Here is a 20,712-nt window from a genome sequence, read left to right as displayed (position 1 = left end):
GTCTTGTTCAGTTTCTGTGGAGTCCAGCAGCGGTTCCGGTGGCCAGGAGCAGAGGTGGTCGTTGCAGAGAAGTCCTGGTGGAGTCTTGCACGCCAAATCTGGGAGCTCACTTGCGAGGGAGGCCCTAAATAGACCAAAAGGGGGTTTGGTCACTCTGCAAGGTGACCACCTAGCAGAGGGGGGGGTCACTGATGTCACTTGCCTAGCCTGACCACTCAGATGCTCCCAGGGGCCTTTGCCCATCTTGGGTTCAAGATTGCAGAATCAAGTGGCCACCTGGAGGAGCTCTGGGCAGCACCCTTGTGGTGGTGATGAACAGGGGAGTAGTCACTCCCCTTTCCTTTGTGCAGTTTCACCCCACAGCAGGGATCCGGGGTCCCTGGACTGGTGCAAACCGGATTATGCAAGGAGGTCACCAAAGGTGCCCTTCAAAGCAAGCTGGTGGCTTGGGGTGGCTAACCCTCCCCAGCCTTTGTAACCCCTATTTCCAAGGGGAGAGGAGGTTGCACCCCTCTCCCACAGGAAATCCTTTGTTCTGCCTTCCCCTGCTTGAGATGGTCAGGCAGCAGGAGGACAGAATCCTGTCTCAGAGGCTGCAGCTGCTTAGACTGCTCGCAGACCTTGTAAGTCTGGTAGGAGCAATACTGGGGGGCCTCTATACTGGCAAGAGTATTTGGGTTTGATTCCGACATGTTTGATACCAAAGATGCCTAGGTTCAGGTGTTATCATTATGTAGCTTGGCCATAGCTAAAATGGCTTCCCCACAATTATGAAGTCCAGGGACAGTTTGTCGGGGCACCTCGGCTCATGCAGGGGTGCCCAGACACATAGGGACCTGCACCCTGCCCTTAGGGTGACTTATAGTGACCTAGTGCAGTGACTAGCAGTGAAAGGATGCGTGCACCTTTTCACGCAAGCAGCAAATGGCAGGCCTGCAGACGCAGTTTGCATGGGCTAACATGGGTGGCATAATACATGCTGCAGTCCATGGGGGACCCCTGGTGTACCAATGCTCCTAAGTACCTTATACTATGGACTTACAGCAGTACACCAGTATGCCAACTGTGGGATGTAAAGGGTACCAAGGTAATAACATTTAGAGGAGAAAGAACAATCACTGGGGTCCTGGTTAGCAGGATCTTATTGAAAACAGTCTAAGCACACTGATAACAGGAAAATAATGGGGATAACCATACCAAAAAGAAGACATTTCCTACACCGAAGACCATCTACCTCCATGATATCCTGGCGTCCGGCACTCTTCAGCTCCAATAACAAAGTCCTCTCTGCAACTCCTGCAATGTGGCCATCTCTCTTTGCTGTGCTGCTGAGGAATCCCTGTGCCTGCTGCCAGAGGGTCCTGCTGAGGGGGCTCCAATGATTCCTGCTGGCTCTCCTGCTCGCTGAGGGCTGGCCCTGACTTAACTGCTAAGGTTGAGTCACATGGACCTTGCTGGTTCCCATAAAGCCTGCAAACCCCGTGCAATGCTCCTCTGCATTTTCTTTTTTGGTGGCCCTGCTGACCACAGACCACAGACCCCTCTACATTTCGATGAAGGGCATGGGACAGCTCGTGGACGACTCCTGGGATCCTCCTGCATTGCCTGGACTCCACTGCTGCACTTCCTTGTCCACCCTCCTGCAGGAAGCATCACCGAGAAGGTTGTCATTGCCCTCCTGCAGCGCCTGTGCACCTCCGGATGGTCTGGACTCTGTTCCCTCTCTCCTTACGTCCCTTTCTTCTGGAATCCAATTCCTGGGTTCCACTGACCTGGTCCAGTGACAGCTGCTGGACAATTGAGGTCCTCCTTGACTTTAGTGGGAGGTTCTGACACAACGAATCCCCTATGCACCTGGGATCCCTGGTGTAGGTACTCCACTGTTCTGGGTACCCACAGGTGAGTGCACTGTCCAACCTCCTGTCGGAAAATGCCACTGTTGGCATGGTCACCCCTCACTTTTTGCCTAGTGTTGATGCCAGCTTTGGTTGGAAGTGTGCTGGGACCCCTACTACCCAGGCCCCAGCACCAGTGTTCTTTCCCTAAAACAGTACCTTTGTTTCCACAGTTGGCACAACCCTGGCACACAGTTAAGTCCCTTATAAAAGGTACCCCTGGTACCAAGGGCCCTATGGCCAGGGAAGGTCCCTGAGGGCTGCAGCAAGCCTTGCAGCTTGTGTGTACTAGTGGGGAGAAAATACAAAGTCAACATGGCACTCCCCTCAGAGTGCCATGCTCACCAGCCACTGCCTGTGGCATACGTAATTCACCCTTCTAGAAGGCCTAACAGCCCTAAGGCGGGGTGCACTATACCACAGGTGAGGGCATAGCTGCATGAGCACTATGGCCGTACAGTGGCTAAGCCAATTATTAAGCAACACAAAAGGATGATGGACAGAGTGCTGAACAATGCAAACACTCACCCCCAGTCACAGATCTGGGTTTAATCCATCGTTCTTTTGCTCACCATGCCACCCCAGTTTGGACCCAACCATATACAAATCAGTCTTGACCCTGTTTCTCATGGGAACAGTCCAGCCCGAACTGCCAAGCCAGGTCCTCCCTGTACCGGAAACAAGCATCCTGGGACCACTTGCAGGGTTTCATCCTTCATCTGCCATGCTAGCTTAAATCCAGTGGCACAGTAAGCAAGGGACCCACGTCTAGGCATACCCTTCCCACTTAGGGCAACTTTAGGAACACAAAAGGATGATGGACAGAGTGCTGAACAATGCAAACACTCACACTGTGCTCATTTCATTCATTGTACTAACCTGCTAAATTAATCTTGTGGTTCTAGAAATAAATTAAGAAAGGATATTTTCTATATAAAAACCTATTGGTCTGGAGTTAAGTCTTTGAGTGTCTGTTTTCACTTATTGCTTGTGTGCGTACAACAAATGCTTAACACTACCCTCTGATAAGCCTAACTACTCGACCACACTACCACAAATAGAGCCCTAGTATGATCTATTATTGCCTCTGTCAAGCCTCTTGGGGAACCCCTGGACTCTGTGTACACTATATCTAATTTTGATATAGTATATACAGAGCCAGCTTTCTACACCTCCCTTGACCCAACAGGTTTCCTCGGGGTCCTGTGGGAAGGATCCTGAACCGCAAAAATTCCAGCCATGACTTCCCCATGTTATCCTTTGTACACCGGCCATGGTGGTTACAACTCGGCACATGGGCGCTTTGGGAATCCTATGTACTTACCTTTGGGGTTTTAGTACTTCCCCAGTCATAAGGGTCCTTGGGTGGTAGTGTGGGTTGGGAGTTACTTTCACATTCCAATTTTTTAGTATATGGTTTGGCCCCCCCATAGGGGCTCATGTTGATGTACGCCTTTACGTGTAGCTAAGTATATTTTTGTATGATCATATGGTCTGGTTAGGAGATACACCAAAATCTGAAGGAGACTTCTAGTTGCAGATTCCTTACCTTAGAAATTCCCCCAGGTGTCAGACTGGATCTGGAGATTTTTCTTCAAGCAGTACCCTTCCGCGCTCTCAGGTGGCGTTGGTCGACTCCGCGTCTGCTGTTGGCGCTGTGGTCGCCGTCATAATGTTGCGTCGTATATAGGCGCAACTCAAGCGTGTTGACGTCCGTTCTTTTCTTTCCACACCAGCCTACGAGCAGATCTGTAGAAGAGCTTACCCGCATCCGCTTTTTGACTGACTTTTTCACCCTTTTGTCGAACATTTTGACTTCTTGGTGCATTGAGTTATCTTCCATTTAAGTCGTGTGACTCCTGTCACCACATGATGTCTGCGATGGATCTGCATTTTCTGTGCATGTGATGTCTGGAGCGCATCTACGACCTGAAGTCTTGCTCCGACTGCTGGGCCATGAACCTGAAGGCTTTGAGGATATCGGTCCCTGAAGTTCATAATGGCCCAGCAGTCTGCTCAGTGTCGCTTCGTCTCTTTCGAGATGAAGGTCATGAGACAGTTCACAGAGCCATCACTCCTCCTCTCACTCCAAGCCCTCAGACATTCGGGTCACAAGAAGAAGAAGTCGAAGAAAAGCAAACATCTTTGACTTCACTCCGTCGCTCGGCTGATGCGATGCGGAGCAATGTTGTTCTTCTAGGCCTCTGTCTTCGAAGCCTGCTTCTGTGTTGGCTCCACACCTCTCTGAGTTTCGGGAGCCAGAGCCACCACTGCCCAACTCAGGGAGATTTAGGAGGCCATGCACCTAATTTTTGGGCAGACTGACCTTCCTGTGATGCCCTCGGGCACAATAGGGTCAACGGGGGCCTCCTCGGGTTCTGTGCCGGCGGCTTCTGCATCAGCTCTGGAGGGCGCCCCAGGATCCGATTCCGAATTTTAGCTGACGCCTGTTGTGCCATTGCAACCTTCCCCGGCACCGGTGCAGAATTCAACTCTCCCAATGTTGGTTGGGCCCACAATTGACACTGATCCCATACTCATTCCATATTCCGACCCGGAGCAGGAACTATGTCGCCCGACACCAATTCCGACTTCTACGGGGACATCACTCCCCATGTTGTATCCTGACCCTTATACCTATGGGTATGGGTACAGTGAGAGTGTGGAGAGGTCGCTAGACCCTCTAGAATACCAGGGTGAAGACCCTTATAGACTGGGCTCAGGAATTGGGTGAAGCCAGGGGGTTGGACACCTCCCCTGACTCTGGCAAGCTTTCTCCCCCTACTGTGGCTACCGAGGAGGGAGCTTCCTACTCAATGGCGGTGCAAAGAGAGGCGGAGGTCCTGGGCCTCGATCTGCCTTCAGTGGTGTTCAGGACTGACCACCTAAATGAGATGCTTCAGCCCGGGGCTCCAACATCTGAACTGCTATTGCCCTTCAATTAAGCCTTCACTGATGTCTTGCTGGGAACGTGGTCTAAACCAAGCACATGGGCTCCTATCAACAGGACAGTCTCCAACGGCCATAGGCCTGAACCTAACGACCCTATATTCCTGACCCAACACCTGAGAGCTAAGTAATTCTGGCTTTTCCTCTTCTGGTGCATTCCCTTACTCACCCCTATGTAGGGAATCCAAAAATTAGACCAACTTGGTGATAAAATGTTCTCTCCCTCCCGTCTGGCATTGCAGTCCGTGAACACTGCATGCCTTATGGCTGTTACACCCATACTTTATGGGATACGGTCGCGCAGGTGCTGCCACATGTCCCGGAGGAGGCCCAGGCCATTCTCTCAAGCTGTTGCTGATGGGAGGGATGCAGCCAAGTTCATGATTCTATGTGGACTGGACAACACCGACTCACTGGGCAGATCGGTTGCCTCAACAGTGGCCCTTCGGCACCACGCTCGGTTGAGAACGTCTGGCTTTTCCGGGGAGGGGCCACAAGTAGTCACTAAACACACAACCTCAGCAGCACAGGGGCAGCCGGGTACAGGGTGCAAACAGGACATCTGGTTTCCAATGCTGGTCAATGAGAGGACCCCAGGGGTCACTCAGAGGCTACAGGCAAGGTCCAGGTTGGTGTCTCGGGCACACCACTGTTTGGACAGGGAGGAGGGCCGCCTGCTGAACGTGGCTGCACTGGGTGTCGGTTTCTCCAAGACCTGGGTGCTGCGGGTGCATTGGCGTTGGATATCTTTGTCCGGAGCTTTTGTGGTCAAGGGATTCCCTCTTCAGGTGTCGTTGTGAAGGGGTTGAGAGGTCAACCCAGGTTAGGCACCTGCTCAGGATTGCCTGGGGATCCTCTCTAGAATGTTGGGCCACCTGGACATGAGCCGTGGGCGTTGGGTGCTTTAGGACTCATTCGTTCAGAGTGAAGTGGGAGTCCTTGGTTGTTGGTTTTTCTTAGACAGGGCCGCTGTCCTCTGGAGTTCTTGGTCCTTCTGGGTACGGGGCAGTCCTCTGGAGCTTGGCAGAGGTCGCTGGTCCCACTGGACGCGTCACTGTTCTTTTGCAGGCTTTTTGAAGCAGGAGACAGGTCGTTAGGGCTGGGGCCTAAGCAGCTGTTGTCTTCCTTCTTCTCTGTTGGGGTTTTTAGCTAAGCAGTCCTTCTTATTGTAGGTCACCAGGAATATGCTGGGCTGGGTTCAGGGAGGCCCCTAAATCCTAGATTAAGGGTGGTTTAGAGGTCAGAGAGCAGTAGCCAATGGCTTCTGTCCCTGAGGGTGGCTACACCCCTCCTTGTGCCCACTCCCTTTGGGGAGGGGGGACACAAACCTAATCCTATTGGTCCCTGTCTTCCAAACCAAGATGGAGGATTCTGCAGGGAGGGGGTCACCTCACCTCTGGACACCCTAGGGGTGGTCCTGGCTCAGGTGGTCACTCCCTGTTTTCCCTAGTTTTCCCACCGGGCTTGCTGCCAAAAGTGTGGCTTTGTCCAGGAGGGGGCGGGCAGCTCCACTAGCTGAAGTGCCCCGGGGCACTGTAATCAGAGGCTTGAGCATTCGAGGCTCACAGCCAGGTGTCACAGTTCCTGTTGGGGGGGTGTGAAACACCTCCACCCCGGACAGGCTTTGTTTCTGACCACAGAGTGTACAAAGGCACTCACCCCATGGGGTCAGAAAATTCTCTGAAAGTCACAGGCTGGCACAGACCAGTGAGTCCTACACTAGCAGTTTAGCTAACATAGAGGGAGCATTTCGAAGATATGCCCTCTGTGTGCATTTTCCAATAAATATCACACTCACATCACTGTGGATTTATTGTGCTGAGAAGTTTGATACCAAACTTCCTAGTATTCAGTAAAGCCATTATGGAGCTGTGGAGTTCGTAATGACACACTCCCTTACCCTATACTCAATATGGCTACACTGCACATAAAATGTCTAAGGATGGACTTAGACACTGTAGGGGTATATTGCTCATGCAGGTATGCCCTCACATGTGGTATAGTGCACCCTGCCTTAGGGCTGTAAGGCCTGCTAGAGGGGTGACTTACCTATGCCACAGGCAGTGGTTTGTGGGCATTGCACCCTGAAAGGGGTTGCGCCGTTGGGGGTTCAAGTCAACCCCAAACACCCAGCAACACAGGGCCAGTCAGGTGCAGAGGTCAAAGTAGGGCCCAAATAACATAGGCACCTATGGAGACTAGGGGTGCTCCAGTTCCAGTCTGCTAGCAGGTAAGTACCTGCGTCCTCGGGTAGCAGACCAGGGGGGTTTTGTAGAGCACTGGAGGGGTCACAAACAGGCACACAAAATACACCCTCAGTGGCACAGGGGCAGGCAAGTGCAGTGTGCAAAGTAGGGGTCCGGTTTAGTATTGAAACCAGTGGAGGGACCCGGGGGTCAATCTGGTGATGCAGGCAGGGCACATGGTGGCTTCTCGGGCCAGCCACCGACTGGGCAAAGATGAGGGCCGTCTGCTGGTCACTCCTGCACTGGTAGCTGGTTTCTATCGGGCCTGGGGGCTGTGGGTGCAGTGCTTCTTCCAGGCGTCGGCTTCTTTGTTACCTGGCAGTCGCAGTCAGGGGGAGCTTCTGGATTCTCTCTGCATGAGTTGCCATGGGGGTGCAGGGAGGTCGTCTCAGGGTGTCAACGTCGTGGGAGTCGATTGGGGGTCCTCGCAGCAGTGTTGGTTTATCTGGACACGAGCCAGGGGCGTCGGGTGCAGTGTGTTGGGGACTCACACTTCCGGAGTGTGGCTAGAGTCTCTTTAAAGATGGTTTCTTCTATGATGTTCAGTCAGAGCCGCTGTCCTCAGGAGTTTCTTGGTCCTTTGGGTTGCAGGGCAGTCCTCTGAGTTGGCAGAGGCCGCTGGTCCCGCTGGATGCATCACTGTTACACGTTCTTTGAGTCTGGAGACAGGCCGGTAGGGCTTTGACCAAGTCAGTTGTTGTCTCTGTCGTCTCTGCGGGGCTTTCAGGTCAGCAGTCCTTCTTGTTTCAGGTCATCAGGAATCTGTTTTCCTGGTTTCAGGGTCGCCCCTAAATACTCAATTTAGGAGTGTGTTTAGGGCTGGAGGGCAGTAGCCAATGGCTACTGTCCTTGAGGGGGGCTACACCCTCCTCGTGCCTTCTCCCTGAGGGGAGTGGGGCACATCCCTATTCCCATTGGGGCAATCCTCCAAAACAAGATAGAGGATTTTCTAAGGCAGGGGTCACCTCAGCTCAGGATACCTTAGGGGCTGTCCTGGCTGGAGGGTGACTCCTTGTTTTTCTCATTATCTCCTCCAGACTTGCTACCAAAAGTGGGGGCTGTGTTCGGGGGACGGGCATCTCCACTAGTTGGAGTGCCCTGTGGTGCTGTAACACCAGTTTTGAGTCTTTGAGGCTCACCGTCAGGTGTTAAAGTTCCTGCAGGGGTGGTGTGAAGCACCTGCACCCAGTACAGGCTTTGTGCCTGGTCACAGAGTGCACAAAGGCACTCACCCCATGTGGCCAGAAACCCTCTCAGGGTGTCCACGTCGTGGGAGTCCCCTGGGGGTCCTCGCTGCAGTGTTGGTTTCTCTGGACACGAGCCAGGGGCGTTGGGTGCAGAGTGTTGGGGACTCACGCTTCAGGAGTGAGGCTGGAGTCCCTATAAAGATGGTTTCGTCTTTGTAGATTAGACAGAGCAGCTGTCCACGGAAGTTTCTTGGTCCTTTGGGTTGCAGGGCAGTCCTCTGAGTCGGCAGAGGTCGCTGGTCCCGCTGGATGCGTTGCTGTTGCAGGTTCTTTGAGTCTGGAGACAGGCCGGTAGGGCTGGGGCCAAGCCAGTTGTTGTCTCCGAGGTCTCTGCGGGGCTTTCAGGTCAGCAGTCCTTCTTGTTCAGGTCGTCAGGAAATCTGATTTCCTGGGTTCAGGGTTGCCCCTAAATACTAAATTTAGGGGTGTGTTTAGGGCTGGAGGGCAGTAGCCAGTTAATACTGTCCCTGAGGGTAGCTACACCCTCCTTGTGCATCTGCTCCTTGGGGTGGGGGGCACATCCCTAATCCTATTGGGCTAAATCCTCCAAAGCAAGATGGAGGATTTTCTAAGGAGGGGCGGTCACTTCAGCTCTGGTCACCTTAGGGGTGGACCTGGTTGAGGGGGTGACTCCTCCTTGTTTTTGTTATCTCCCCTGACTTGCAGCCAAAAGTGAGGGCTGTGTCCGGGGGGCTGGCATCTCCACTAGCTGGAGTTCCATGGGGCATTGTAACACAAAGCCTGAGCCTTTGACGCTCACTGCTAGGTCTACAGTTCCTGCAGAGGGGAGGTGTGAAGCACCTCCAACCAGTGCAGGCTTTGTTTCCGGCCTCAGAGAGCACAAAGGCTCTCACCCCAGGGGGTCAGAAACTCGTCTCTCAGTGGCAGGCTGGGACAGACCAGTCAGTCTTGCACTGAAGGATTGGGTAAAATACAGGGGGAATCTCTAAGATGCCCTCTGTGTGCATTTATTAATACATCCAACACTGGCATCAGAGTGGGTTTATTATTCTGAGAAGTTTGGTACCAAACTTCCCAGTATTCAGTATAGCCATTATGTAACTGTGAAGTTTGTTTTGACAAACTCCCAGACCGTATACTTAATATGGCCACACTGTACTTACAACGTCTAAGAATGGACTTGGACACTTTAGGGGCATATTGCTCATGCAGCTGTGCCCTCACCTGTGGTATAGTGCACCCTGCCTTTGGGCTTTAAGGCCTGCTGGAGGGGTGACTTACCTATGCCACAGGCAGTATTTTGTGTGCATGGCATACTGAGGGAGATGCCATGTCGACTTTTCCTCTCCCCACCAACACACACAATCTGCAGTGGCAGTGTGCATGTGTTAGATGAGGGGGCTGCAGCCCTTAGGGACCTTCCCTGGTCACAGGGCCCTAGGTACCACTGGTACCTTTTACAAGGGACTTATCTGTCTGTCAGGGGTGTGCCAATTGTGGAAACAATGGTACATTTTTAGTGAAAGAACACTGGTGCTGGGGCCTGGTTAGCAGGGTCCCAGCACACTTAGTCAAGTCAGCATCAATATCACCCCTTATAAGGGGTAACCAGTATGCCAATTTGTGATGAAATACTGGGTCACCTCTATGCAGTGACAAATTTGGAAACAGAGAGAGTATAAGCACTGGGGTCCTGCTTAGCAGGACTCCAGTTACACAGTCAAGCATACTGACAAAAACAGTGAAATATACTGACAAGCAGGCCGAAAACCATAAGCACTAGGGTCCTGACTAGCAGGACCCTAGTGGCACAGTCAAAACACACTGACATCTAGCAGAAATTAAGGATAACATGCCAAAACGTGGGCACTTTCCTACAATCCCACCTTGAGTTTTTCGACTGTGGACTTCTTGACTCCTCCTGCAGCCTTTTAGTGCAGGCCCCCTCTACTGCAACTGCCTCTGTGACAAAGACCCAACGCCTCGGGACAACTTTGCACCCAGCCGTCCCAAACCAAGAAGAGGACTATTAGCCAGATGTTTAAGGGAATTTGTTCTACTCTTGCATAATAAAAACCTAAAGGGAAAATGAACTTTTTTTTTTTTAAGCACAAGTCGTAGGAGATTGTCAGAGATTCTCAATACTGGCAGAAATTGATGAGGTTGGTTGATGAGAGTTGAGCAAACTTATGGGAAGCATTATTTTGGGTGAACTAAGTTATAAAGGCGTAATATACAATGCTGGTTATCGGAATGCGCTAACAGCGTAGCCCCTCTCAGGAAAACTGCAGGAAACCGACAAAGCAAAACACCTAAATGGTTCACAACAGACCTACAAGAGTCCAAACGCTTTTGCAGTTGACTGGAACGGAAATGGAGGAGCAGCAAATCAAACGAAGACCGCATAGCCTACAAGAACACAATCACCATACACCACCAGAACTTCTGATGCGCTAAAAGAGTCGCCTTTCAAGAAAGCTTCAGCACCAGTGCTCACAACAGCAAGGAGCTCTTCTCCATCGTCAAAGAGTTCACGAATCCCAGGACAGACACCTCATCCATCCCTCTCTCCCAATACCTCTGCAACAACCTCACCACCTTTTTCCACTGCAAAATCCAGGACATATACAAAGCTGTTATAAAATAGTTCATATATTATTGTTAAGATTAGAGAAAACTGTATATACTCATACTGAACTCTTAAGTCATTAACATAAAAACAACAACCTACTTTTGTATATATTATATTCCATGTTTAGAGTTGGTAGGCTCCAGATGCTCTCCTTTAGAATATTGAAGAGTGGAACAATCAGGAGTGCACCTTAGAATGTTGATGAGGAGAGCTTGAGGATCTGAGGAGTGAAGGTGGTGTGCGAGGAGTCTCTTCAGTAAACTCGTATTCAACCTACTTGAGTCTACGCGTTACTACAAAAGCCTTCAAGATCCAAAACCCGCGCCACCCACAGATATCACCACAGACCCCGCATCACACCAGATCCTGAACTCCTGGACCCCCATCACCACAGAAGATACCCAAAGACTCTGCACTCCATCCATTCAGGAGCATCCTCTGATCTGTGCCCTCATCACATCTTCATCCTGCCCAGTGCCACTGTAGCACCTGAGCTCTGCCGAACTATTAACCGATCCTTTGAGACTGCCAACTTCCCATCAGACTGGAAGCCTGCCGAGATCAACCTGCTACTCAAGAAACCCTCCACTGACCAAAGGGGGCTGAAAAACTACAGACCAATCTCTCTGCTCCCTTTCCCAGCCAAAGTAACGAAAAAGGCCGTCACTAGCAACTTACTGAATTCCTTGAGACATATCAAAACCTAGACCCATCCCAATCTGGATTCAGAAACAATCACATCAATTAAACAGCACTTCTAGCAGTCACCGATGACATACGTGCCATACTAGACCACAGAGACACGTCCGCACTCATAGTCATCGTCTTCTCCGCCACATGCTGCGGAATGCTCCAAGGATCATCACTCAGCCCCGGCGATTTTCAACATCTACATGGCCCCACTAGCCAAGATCAGCAAACACCATGGGCTAAACATTGTCTCCTGCGCCGACGAGATCCAAATAATCCTCTCCCTGTGCAGCGACCCTGTAAAGGCCAAGAGAAATTTCCACAATCAGATAAGAGCATTTGCCACTTGGATGGAAGCTAGCTGCGTCAAACTCAACTTGGACAAGGTGGAAATCCTCGTAATCTGCTCCACCCCCTCTGCCTGGAATGACTCCTGGTGGCCTATCGCACTGGGAAATGCCCCCACTCCCACTAACCAGGCATGGAATCTGGGCATCATCCTGGACTCCTATCTGTCCATGACCCACCAATTCAACGCCGCCTAATAGTCATGTTTCCACACCCTCTGACTCCTAAAGATATTCAAGTGGATCCCCACCGACATGAGGAGAGTCACCCACGCACCGGTCACTAGCAAACTGGACTATGGCAACACACTCTAGGTCTGCATCACCAAGAAACTGCAATCAAGACTACAAAGAATCCATAATGCAGCAGCCAGGCTCATTCTGGACATCCCGCTTACACAGCCACATCTCCTTCTAAGTCAGAGACCTACACTCTGGCTCCCAGTTAACAAGCGCATCACATACAAACTTCTGATTCACACCTACAAGACACTATGCAACATAGGACCAGCCTACCTCAACCACCGCCTCACCGTCTACATACCCAACAGACAACTCTGTTCTTCCCAGCTTGCCCTTGCAGCCATTCCCAAGATCTGAAAAAGCAAAGCAGGAGGAAGATTCTTCTCCTACCTTGCAGCCTGGACATGGAAAACGCTACCTCTCAAACTCAGACAGATGGCATCACTGAAGCAGTTCAGGTAGGACCTCAAGACGTGGCTTTTCGATTGAGCAGCATGCTTGCAAAGAGCGCCTCGAGACCCCAGGGGTGATTAGCCGTCCTATAGAAATATTGATTGATTGATAAAGACCAACTGGGATGTACTTGCTCTTAAAAAGGAAAGATTTGAAATGTAATAACTGAGCAAGGTCATTTTAAATTTAGACAATAAAGCTATTATCTCCTGTAAAGTCATGACTGAGCTTTTCGCTCACACAAAATAGTGTTAAAGGCACCTTTCTCAACTAGATGAGCAGCCACTTAGCTGTGCAATTAAAATATTGTACACCTTTATCAAGCTTTTTTAATTGGGTTCCTTCATTCATATAATATTAATCCTACAAAATTAATTTTAGGGACACGTAAGGCATCATTTAATACAAATATTAGACATTCATTTGTTGACAGCAAAAACTAAATTGTTGAAAAAAATAACATCAGTATTTGGACAAAAATGTGGATGTTGATCAGAAAGTGTAAATCCTAAATGTACCATTAATTTATTTTGTTTTTCAGGAAAGCTAATCGGACAGAGACAGTTATGGCATTCAGAGCAAGGGAATCTCTGGTCCCAGGAGATCTATTAAGGTGAGAGCAGAGAATAATTCATCATTAGACTGGCTCCAGTAGACCTAATAATGTGAACAATGGTAATGCCAATAGGTCTGGGACAATTTATGTGAATGATTTCTTTGATTTAACAGCTGTTCCTTGTATGATATAAATGTGGGATCATAGACAATGCAAATGCAGTTACCCGTATAATGCATACAATGCTCATAGAGGTACATACAAGCAGACATTGCACATTAATGTACAAATGCAATCAGACAACATGTATGGACAGGCATTGATACACATTTGGGTGCTATAACTGGGGTAACTCTGGTCTAACAGTTTTGAGGCCGAAAACCACTGAATATTTCAAAGACACACAGGCCAACAATCATTAGCCCTAGAGTTCACAACTGTTTTAACCTCTGCTCGGAAACTCCATCCCACTCGGAAACGCCTCAGCACAACATACTTACTAATTCTTCTGCACCCCAGGGAACTCAAAATAATATTGGAGAAAGCTGGCTCTGTAAACACTACCAAAATGAGGTATAGTGGGCACAGAGTCCAGGGGTTCCCCAGAGGCTTAAGAGAGGCTAAAGTAGATAATACCAATGCTCTTGTTTGTGGTAGTGTGGTCAAGCACCAGAGTTCCCTGACCATCCTGAAAACCAGACGGCAGAACTCAGGGGCACTCTGGAGGAGCTCTGGGCACCACCCCTGGGGTGGTGATGGACAGGGGAGTGGTCACTCCTCTTTCCTTTCTCCAGTTTTGTGCCAGAGCAGGGACTGGAGGGTCCCTGAACCGGTGTGGACTGGATTATGTAAGGAGGGCACCGTTTTTGCCCTTCAAAGCACTTCCAGAGGCTCTGGGAGGATACCCCTCCCATGACTGTAACACCTATTTCCAATAGAAGAGGGTTCAGCACCCCGTCCCAAAGGAAATGCTTTGTTTTTTTTACCATCCTTGGATTGAGCTGCTCAATCCCCAGGAGGGCAAAAACCTGTCTGTGAGGTGGCAGCAGCTGGGGCTGCAGTGGAAACCTCAGAGAGCTGGTTTGCAGTACTGGGCGTCCATGGTGGAGCCCCCAGGGTGCATGGAATTGCCCCTCCAATACCAGAATCGGATTGGGGGTACAGTTTCTCAATCTTAGACACCTCACTTGGCCATATTTGGGGTTACCATCGTGAAGCTACATATATGTATTGACCTATATGTAGTGCATGCTTATAATGGTGTCCATGCACTCACAAAATCTGGGAAAGTGGTCCTGGACAACGTTGGGGCACCTCTGCTAGTGCAGGGGTGCCCTCACGCACAGTAACTTTGCACGTAGCCTTCAGGAACTGAAGGTTAGACATATAGATGTCTTACAAGTTACCTGGTGCAGTGAAAATGAAATAGTGCTTACACTATTTCATTCAGGCAGCAATGGCAGTCCTGAAGAAGTGTTTGTATGAGCTCCTTTTGGGTGGCAAGAGAAATGCTGCAGCCCATAAGGATCTCCTGGAACTCCAATGCCCTGGGTACCTAGGTACCATATACTAGGGACTTATAAGGGGGGTCCAGTATGCCAATCTGGAGTGGAATACTGGGTTACCAATATGTAAGTAGACATTTGGAATCGGAGAGAGCATAAGCACTGGAGTTCTGGTTAGCAAGACTCCAGTGACAGTCCAGCATACTGAAAAAACAGTAAACATACTGACATGTAGGCCAAAAACTATGAGCACTGGGGTCCTGACCAGCAGGATTCCAGTGAGACAGTAAAAACACACTGACAAACACTGAAAAACAGGCCAAAAATGGGGGTAACCGTGCTAGAAAATTGCTATTTTCTCACAGACCCAAGCAAGAGTGGAAGGAACAGAAGGTGGATCGAGTGTTCGGTTGGGGCAGGAGCCACTACCAGCCTTTCTGGAGATGCAGGAGCAGGGTGACGGTGAAGACCAGGAGTCGGCTGTGCAGCACAGGCGAAGAGTTCCAGAAGTGATGCAGTCGATGACCCGTGTCGGAAGAAGAGTTGCAGTAGGTCAGTGTTGTAGAAAAACCACCAGCAAGCCTTGGCAAAGGCCAAAGTTACAGAAGAAGAGGTGCCGGGGACCAGGAAGGTCCAGGTGGACTCAACCCAAGGAAGGGAGTCCCAGGCGTCCCTCAGCAGTGAGGAGAGTCAGAAGTCGGGGATGCAGCCCCCACAGGCAACTTGCAGGCAAAGGGATGGCAGTGTGGCCCACTCAGCACACCTGGAGAGGAGTCCCACGTCACTGGAGAAGCAGGCAGGAGATTGTGCTTTGCAGGGAAGAGTGCTGGAGGCCAGGGCTTCATGGAGCCTGGAGATCCCTTGGAAGAAGAGCCAACAAGCCTTGGTAGCTGCAAGAGTCGCAGTGCATAGGAGTAATGTCCTGCAAGGAGTGGCAAGGGCTTATCATCTCCTAAGTTGGACAGCTGGAATTGAGGACCAAGGGCACCACGCCAGACCACCACCTGTGATCCAGGATCCACACAGTTCCGGAGGAGAGAAGATCCATGCAACCAGTCGTCATTGCAGTTGGTGCCTGCAAATGCAAGGGAGTGACTCCTTCACTCCAAGGGAGATTCCTTCTTGCTTCTTGCGCAGGCTGAAGACTCGTCACCTCAGAGGATGCACAGCCAGGGAAATGTTGCAGTTGCTGGAAGGAGCCAGAGATACAATGTAGCAAAGTGGAGTTGTCACTGGAGTTGCTGATTGTCGGTTCCCAGAGTGTCCAATTGCAGTCCCGACGGCCAGAAGTTGAAGTAAACAATGCAGAGGAGTCCTGCTGGAATCTTGCACATCAAATCTGAGGACCTACCCAAGAGGAGGACCCTAAATTGCCCTTGAAGGGGGGCTGGTTGCCTAGCAAGGTTATCATCTATCAAGAGGAGGCTGTGACGTCACCTGCCTGACCTGGCCACTCAGATGCTCCAATGGGCCTCTGCCCACTTTGGACTTAAGGTGGCAGAATCAATTAGGCACCAGGAGGAGCTCTGGGGACCTCCCCTTTCCATTGTCCAGTTTTGCGCCAGAGCAGGGACTGGTGCAAACCGGTTTTTGCAAGGAGGGCACCAAATGTGCTCTTCAAAGCATACTGTGGCTTGGGAAGGCTATGTTACACCTATTTCCAAAGGGAGAGGGTGTTGCCTCCCACTCCCAAAGGAAATCCTTTTTTCGGCCTTCCTGAGCTGATCAAGCAGCAGGAGGACAGAAACCTATCTGTAGGATGACAGCAGTGTGGGCTGCCTGGGAAAACCCTGCAAACTGGTCAGAGCAAAGCTGGGGTCCTCTAAGGAGCCCCCAGAGTGCATGAAATCATACAACCAATACTAACAACAGTATTTGGGGTATGATTCAAAAAATGCCCAGGTTCGAAGCTACAATTATGTACCTGGACACAGGTAAAATGGCTTCCCTGCACTTACATAGTCCAGGAAAATAGAGCTGGAGTTCGTAGGGGCACCTCTGCGCATGCAGGGGTACCTTCACACGCAGATACTTTCACCCTGCCCTTTAGGCTAGGAGGGCCTGCCATAGGGGTGACTTACAGTGACCTGTAGTGAAAGAGTGCATGTACCTTTTCACACAGGCTGCAATGGCAGGCCTGCAGACCCATTTTGCATGGGCTCTCATAGGTGGCATAATGTATGCGCAGCCCATAGGGAACCCCTGATGACCCAATGCCCTGGGTACCTATCTACCATATACTAGGGACTTACATGGGGCACCAGTACCCCAATTGTGGGGTGTACTAAATCAGAAACAACCAAATTAGAGACAGAGAGCACAGTCACTGGGGTCCTGGTTAGCAGGATTCCAGTGAACACAGTCAAAACACACTGACAGCAGGGAAAAAGTGGTGGTAACCATGCCAAAAAGAGGGTACTTTCCTAAAGTCAGTTTGCATAATGAAGTGAGTACCAAACATGTGTGGTCTCCACTTCTTCAGGGACCAAACCACAGCAAAGGCCTCCTTCTCAATGGCACTCCAATGCTGTTCCCTGGGAAGTAACCTAACATCCTGCTAATGAGAGCAACAGGTTGGTCATGGCCATAATCATTGGTTTTGGACAGGACTGCTTCTATCCCATGTTCAGAGGCATCTGTTTGCACAACGAACTGCTTAGAGTAGTCTGGAGCTTTCATAACTGGTGCTAGGCACAGAGCCTTCTTTAGTGTCAAAGGCCTTTTGACAACTAACAGTCCAGTTTACTTTCTTAGGCATCTTCTTAGAGGTCAGTTCTGTGAGGGGGGTCACAGTGGACCCATACCCCTTCACAAACATCCTGTAATAACCAGTCAGGCCAAGGAACGCCCTGACTTGAGTCTGGGTTTTAGGAGCTTCCTAGTCCAGAATTGTCTGGATCTTGGGTTGTTACAGTTGCACTTGGCCTCCTCCTACAGGGTGGCCCAAGTATACAACAGTACCCTGCCCTATCTGGCATCTGGATGCCTTGATAGTGAGGCATGCAGATTGCAGAGCCTCCCAAACTTTTTCCGGGAGGGCCAGGTAATCCTGCCAGGAGGAGCTAAAGACCGCAATATCACCGAGATATGCTGCACTGAAGGACTCCAAGACAGCAAGGGATTGATTCACCAACATTTGGAAGGGGCATTCCTAAAACCAAAGGGAATAACCAAAGGGAATAACATTGAACTGATAATGCCCATCAGTGGTAGAGAATGCAGTCTTTTCTTTTGTTCCTGGTGCCATGCGAATTTGCCAGTACCGTGCAGTCAACTCAAAGGTACTGAGAAACTTTGCTGTACCTAAATTTGTCTATCAGATCACCAGCCATTGGAATAGGGTAAGCATCTGTCTTGGTGACAGTTGAGACCTCTGTAGTCTACACAGAGCTTCATTTCTTTCTTTCCACCCTGAGAATGAGGTTGGGGACAAAGACCCCAGGGCTAGCCCAGGGACTGTCAGAGGATTCAATAACCCCTAGATCCAGCATCTTGTTGACTTCACCTTTGATGCTCTCCTTAATTTGATCAGAGTGCAGATGGATCTTGGATTTGACAGGCAGGCTGTCTCCAGTGTCCATATCATGGGTACACCAGTGTGTCTGTCCAGGAGTTAAGTAAAAGAGCTTTGCATACTGCTGCAGGACTTGCCGCCAGTCAGCCTACTGCTGGGCAGTGAGGGTGTCTGAGTAGACAACTCCATCAACTGACCTATCTTTAAGGTTGTGAGAGAGGAGGTCAGGGAGAGGCTCACTCTCTGATTCCTGGTCCTCATCAGTAACCATCAGCTTGGTTACATCAGCCTTGTCACAGAAAAGCTTGAGGCGGTTCACATGGATCATCCTTTTGTGTGTCCTTCTAGTGCCTTGGTCTACCAGGTAGGTGACCTCACTTTCCTTTTCTAGGATAGATTGAGGGCTGCTCCATTTGTCCTGAAGTGCCCTGGGAGCCACAGGCTCAGAACCCATACCGTCTGCCCTGGTTTAAATTCCACCATGCAGCCTTTTGGTCATACCCTGCTTCTGGAGCTGTTGGTTGGCCTCAAGATTTTTGGATGCTTTTTCCACGTACTCTGCCATCCGAGAGCGGAGGCCCAGTACATAATCCAACACATCTTGCTTAGGTTTGTGGAGAGGTCTCTCCCAACCCTCCTTTGCAAGTGGTCTTCTAAAAGGGTGGCCAAACAGAAGTTCAAAGGGGGAAAACCCTACTCCCTTCTGAGGCACCTCTCTGTAGTCAAAAAGCGAGCATGGCAGGAGGACATCCCATCTCCTTTTGAGTTTTTCAGGAAGCCCTGTGATCATGCCCTTCAATGTCTTGTTGAACCTTTCAACAAGTCCATTGATTTTGGATGGTATGGTGTGGTGAACATGCAAGTCACCCAACACGGGTAAGTTGGTACCTCTCTCAGAAACACCTCTTTAGGACACCCTATCCTGGTAGATATACCAATGAGTGCTTTGGGTACTGCAGGTGCTGTAGTAGACCTGAGGGGAATTGCTTCAGGCTACCTGGTAGCATGATCCACTACTACTAGTATATATTGGTTTCCTGAGGCTGTGGGTGGTTCAAGTGGGCCCAATATGTCCACACCAACCCTTTCAAAGGGAACCCCACCACTGGTAATGGAATTAGGGGGAACCTTTAGGTGGTCACCTACCTTACCACTGCCTTGGCAGTTGACACAGGAGCTGCAAAACTCATTCCCTTTTGAGACATGTTGGGCCCGTAGAAATGGCCGACTAGCCTATTCCATGTTTTAGTTTGGCCCAGATGCCCAGCTAGAGGGAGCTCATGTGTAAAAGTGAGGATAAATTCATTGAAATGGCTGAGGCTCTACCACTCTCCTGGTTGCACCAGGTTTGGGGTGTCTGGCCTCATTGTAGGAGTTTCCCTCCTCCAATTAGACCCTGTGGGAGCCACTGACATCTCCCTTTTCCTGTGCAACTGCTTGCTGCCTCAGGCCTTCAAAAGTGGGGCAGGTTCTTTGTCCCTGGAACTGCTGGTCCCTAGAAGGCCCCCTAAGCCCAAGAGCTCTACCTGGTAAAGATCAAGTTCCATGGGCTCTGTTCCCTCAGAGGATGTTAAGACTTCTTCCTGAGGAGAGGAGTCTTATGCTTTTTGCTGTACAGAAGCTGGTTCCCTAGTCTTCCTGCCTTTTCTCTTGGAAGGTTGGGGCCATTATTCCAGGCTCCGACACTTCTTTTTCACCCTGTGCTTGGCTTTGTGCTCTAGTTTTCACACACGCCACCTCAGGGATTCCCAGCATGGCAGTATGGGTTTTGACTTCTACATCAGCCCAAACTGAGGACTCCAGGTTATTCCCTAGCTGACATTCAGCCGGAATTGCAGAAGAGACCATTACCTGTTTTAGGCCAATAACCCTTCCCCATTCTAACATCACCATGGTTATGAGATGGACCTTAGTCACATTGTCAGCATTGGTGGCTGGATACGTTTGGCCAGCCACATACTGTCCTGGGGAAACCAGTTTTTCTGTCACTATGGTGATACTGGCACATGTATCCCTCAGAGCTTCTACCTTAGTCTCATTAATCAAGGGGCGCTATCTGTATTTCTCCATATTAGGGGGCCAGACAGCAAGAGTGGCAACATCTATCCTACCCTTAGAAACAAAGTATGGACCCTGATTTTCTCTGGGCATATTGTTGATCCCACCTGGAGACTGGTATACCAGAGCTAACTGATGGACTACTACAGGGATTCTTTTTGGGAGAGGCCAAGTCTCCAGTTTGGTGCCCTCTCTGCCTACAGTTGAAACGCCAGGCCTTTTTGGGATCAAAGTTCTTACCTTTTTACCCATGTAAAGATTATGAAGAGGCTCGGGCTCACCCTACTGCTCAGGTTATTGGGGGCCTTTAGAAGACTCTCTACTTTTATCCTTAGGTGTCTCCCCACGCTTCTCCTGGGGAGGCTTTGAGACCCCCTTTCTTTTGGTCACCCCCAGTGAAATTCTTGGTCACCCTA

General features: G+C 50.2%; 1 protein-coding gene across 2 annotated transcripts in view; it reads left to right on the top strand.

Moving 5' to 3' along the window:
- Positions 1 to 20,712, top strand: part of PRKDC (protein kinase, DNA-activated, catalytic subunit) — a 2,139,921-nt gene that overhangs the window by 1,939,156 nt on the left and 180,053 nt on the right. For both annotated transcript variants that reach the window (XM_069220133.1, XM_069220131.1), the window contains one exon: positions 13,205 to 13,276. In XM_069220133.1, coding sequence (XP_069076234.1) covers positions 13,205 to 13,276 — 72 coding nt within the window. The remainder of the gene's footprint in view (positions 1 to 13,204; positions 13,277 to 20,712) is intronic.

The sequence above is a fragment of the Pleurodeles waltl genome, chromosome 2_2 (genome assembly GCF_031143425.1).
Source record: "Pleurodeles waltl isolate 20211129_DDA chromosome 2_2, aPleWal1.hap1.20221129, whole genome shotgun sequence".
Taxonomy (NCBI): Eukaryota; Metazoa; Chordata; class Amphibia; order Caudata; family Salamandridae; genus Pleurodeles; species Pleurodeles waltl.
The sequence above is the reverse complement of the archived record's forward strand: the minus strand, read 5'-3'. Positions and strand labels throughout refer to the sequence as shown.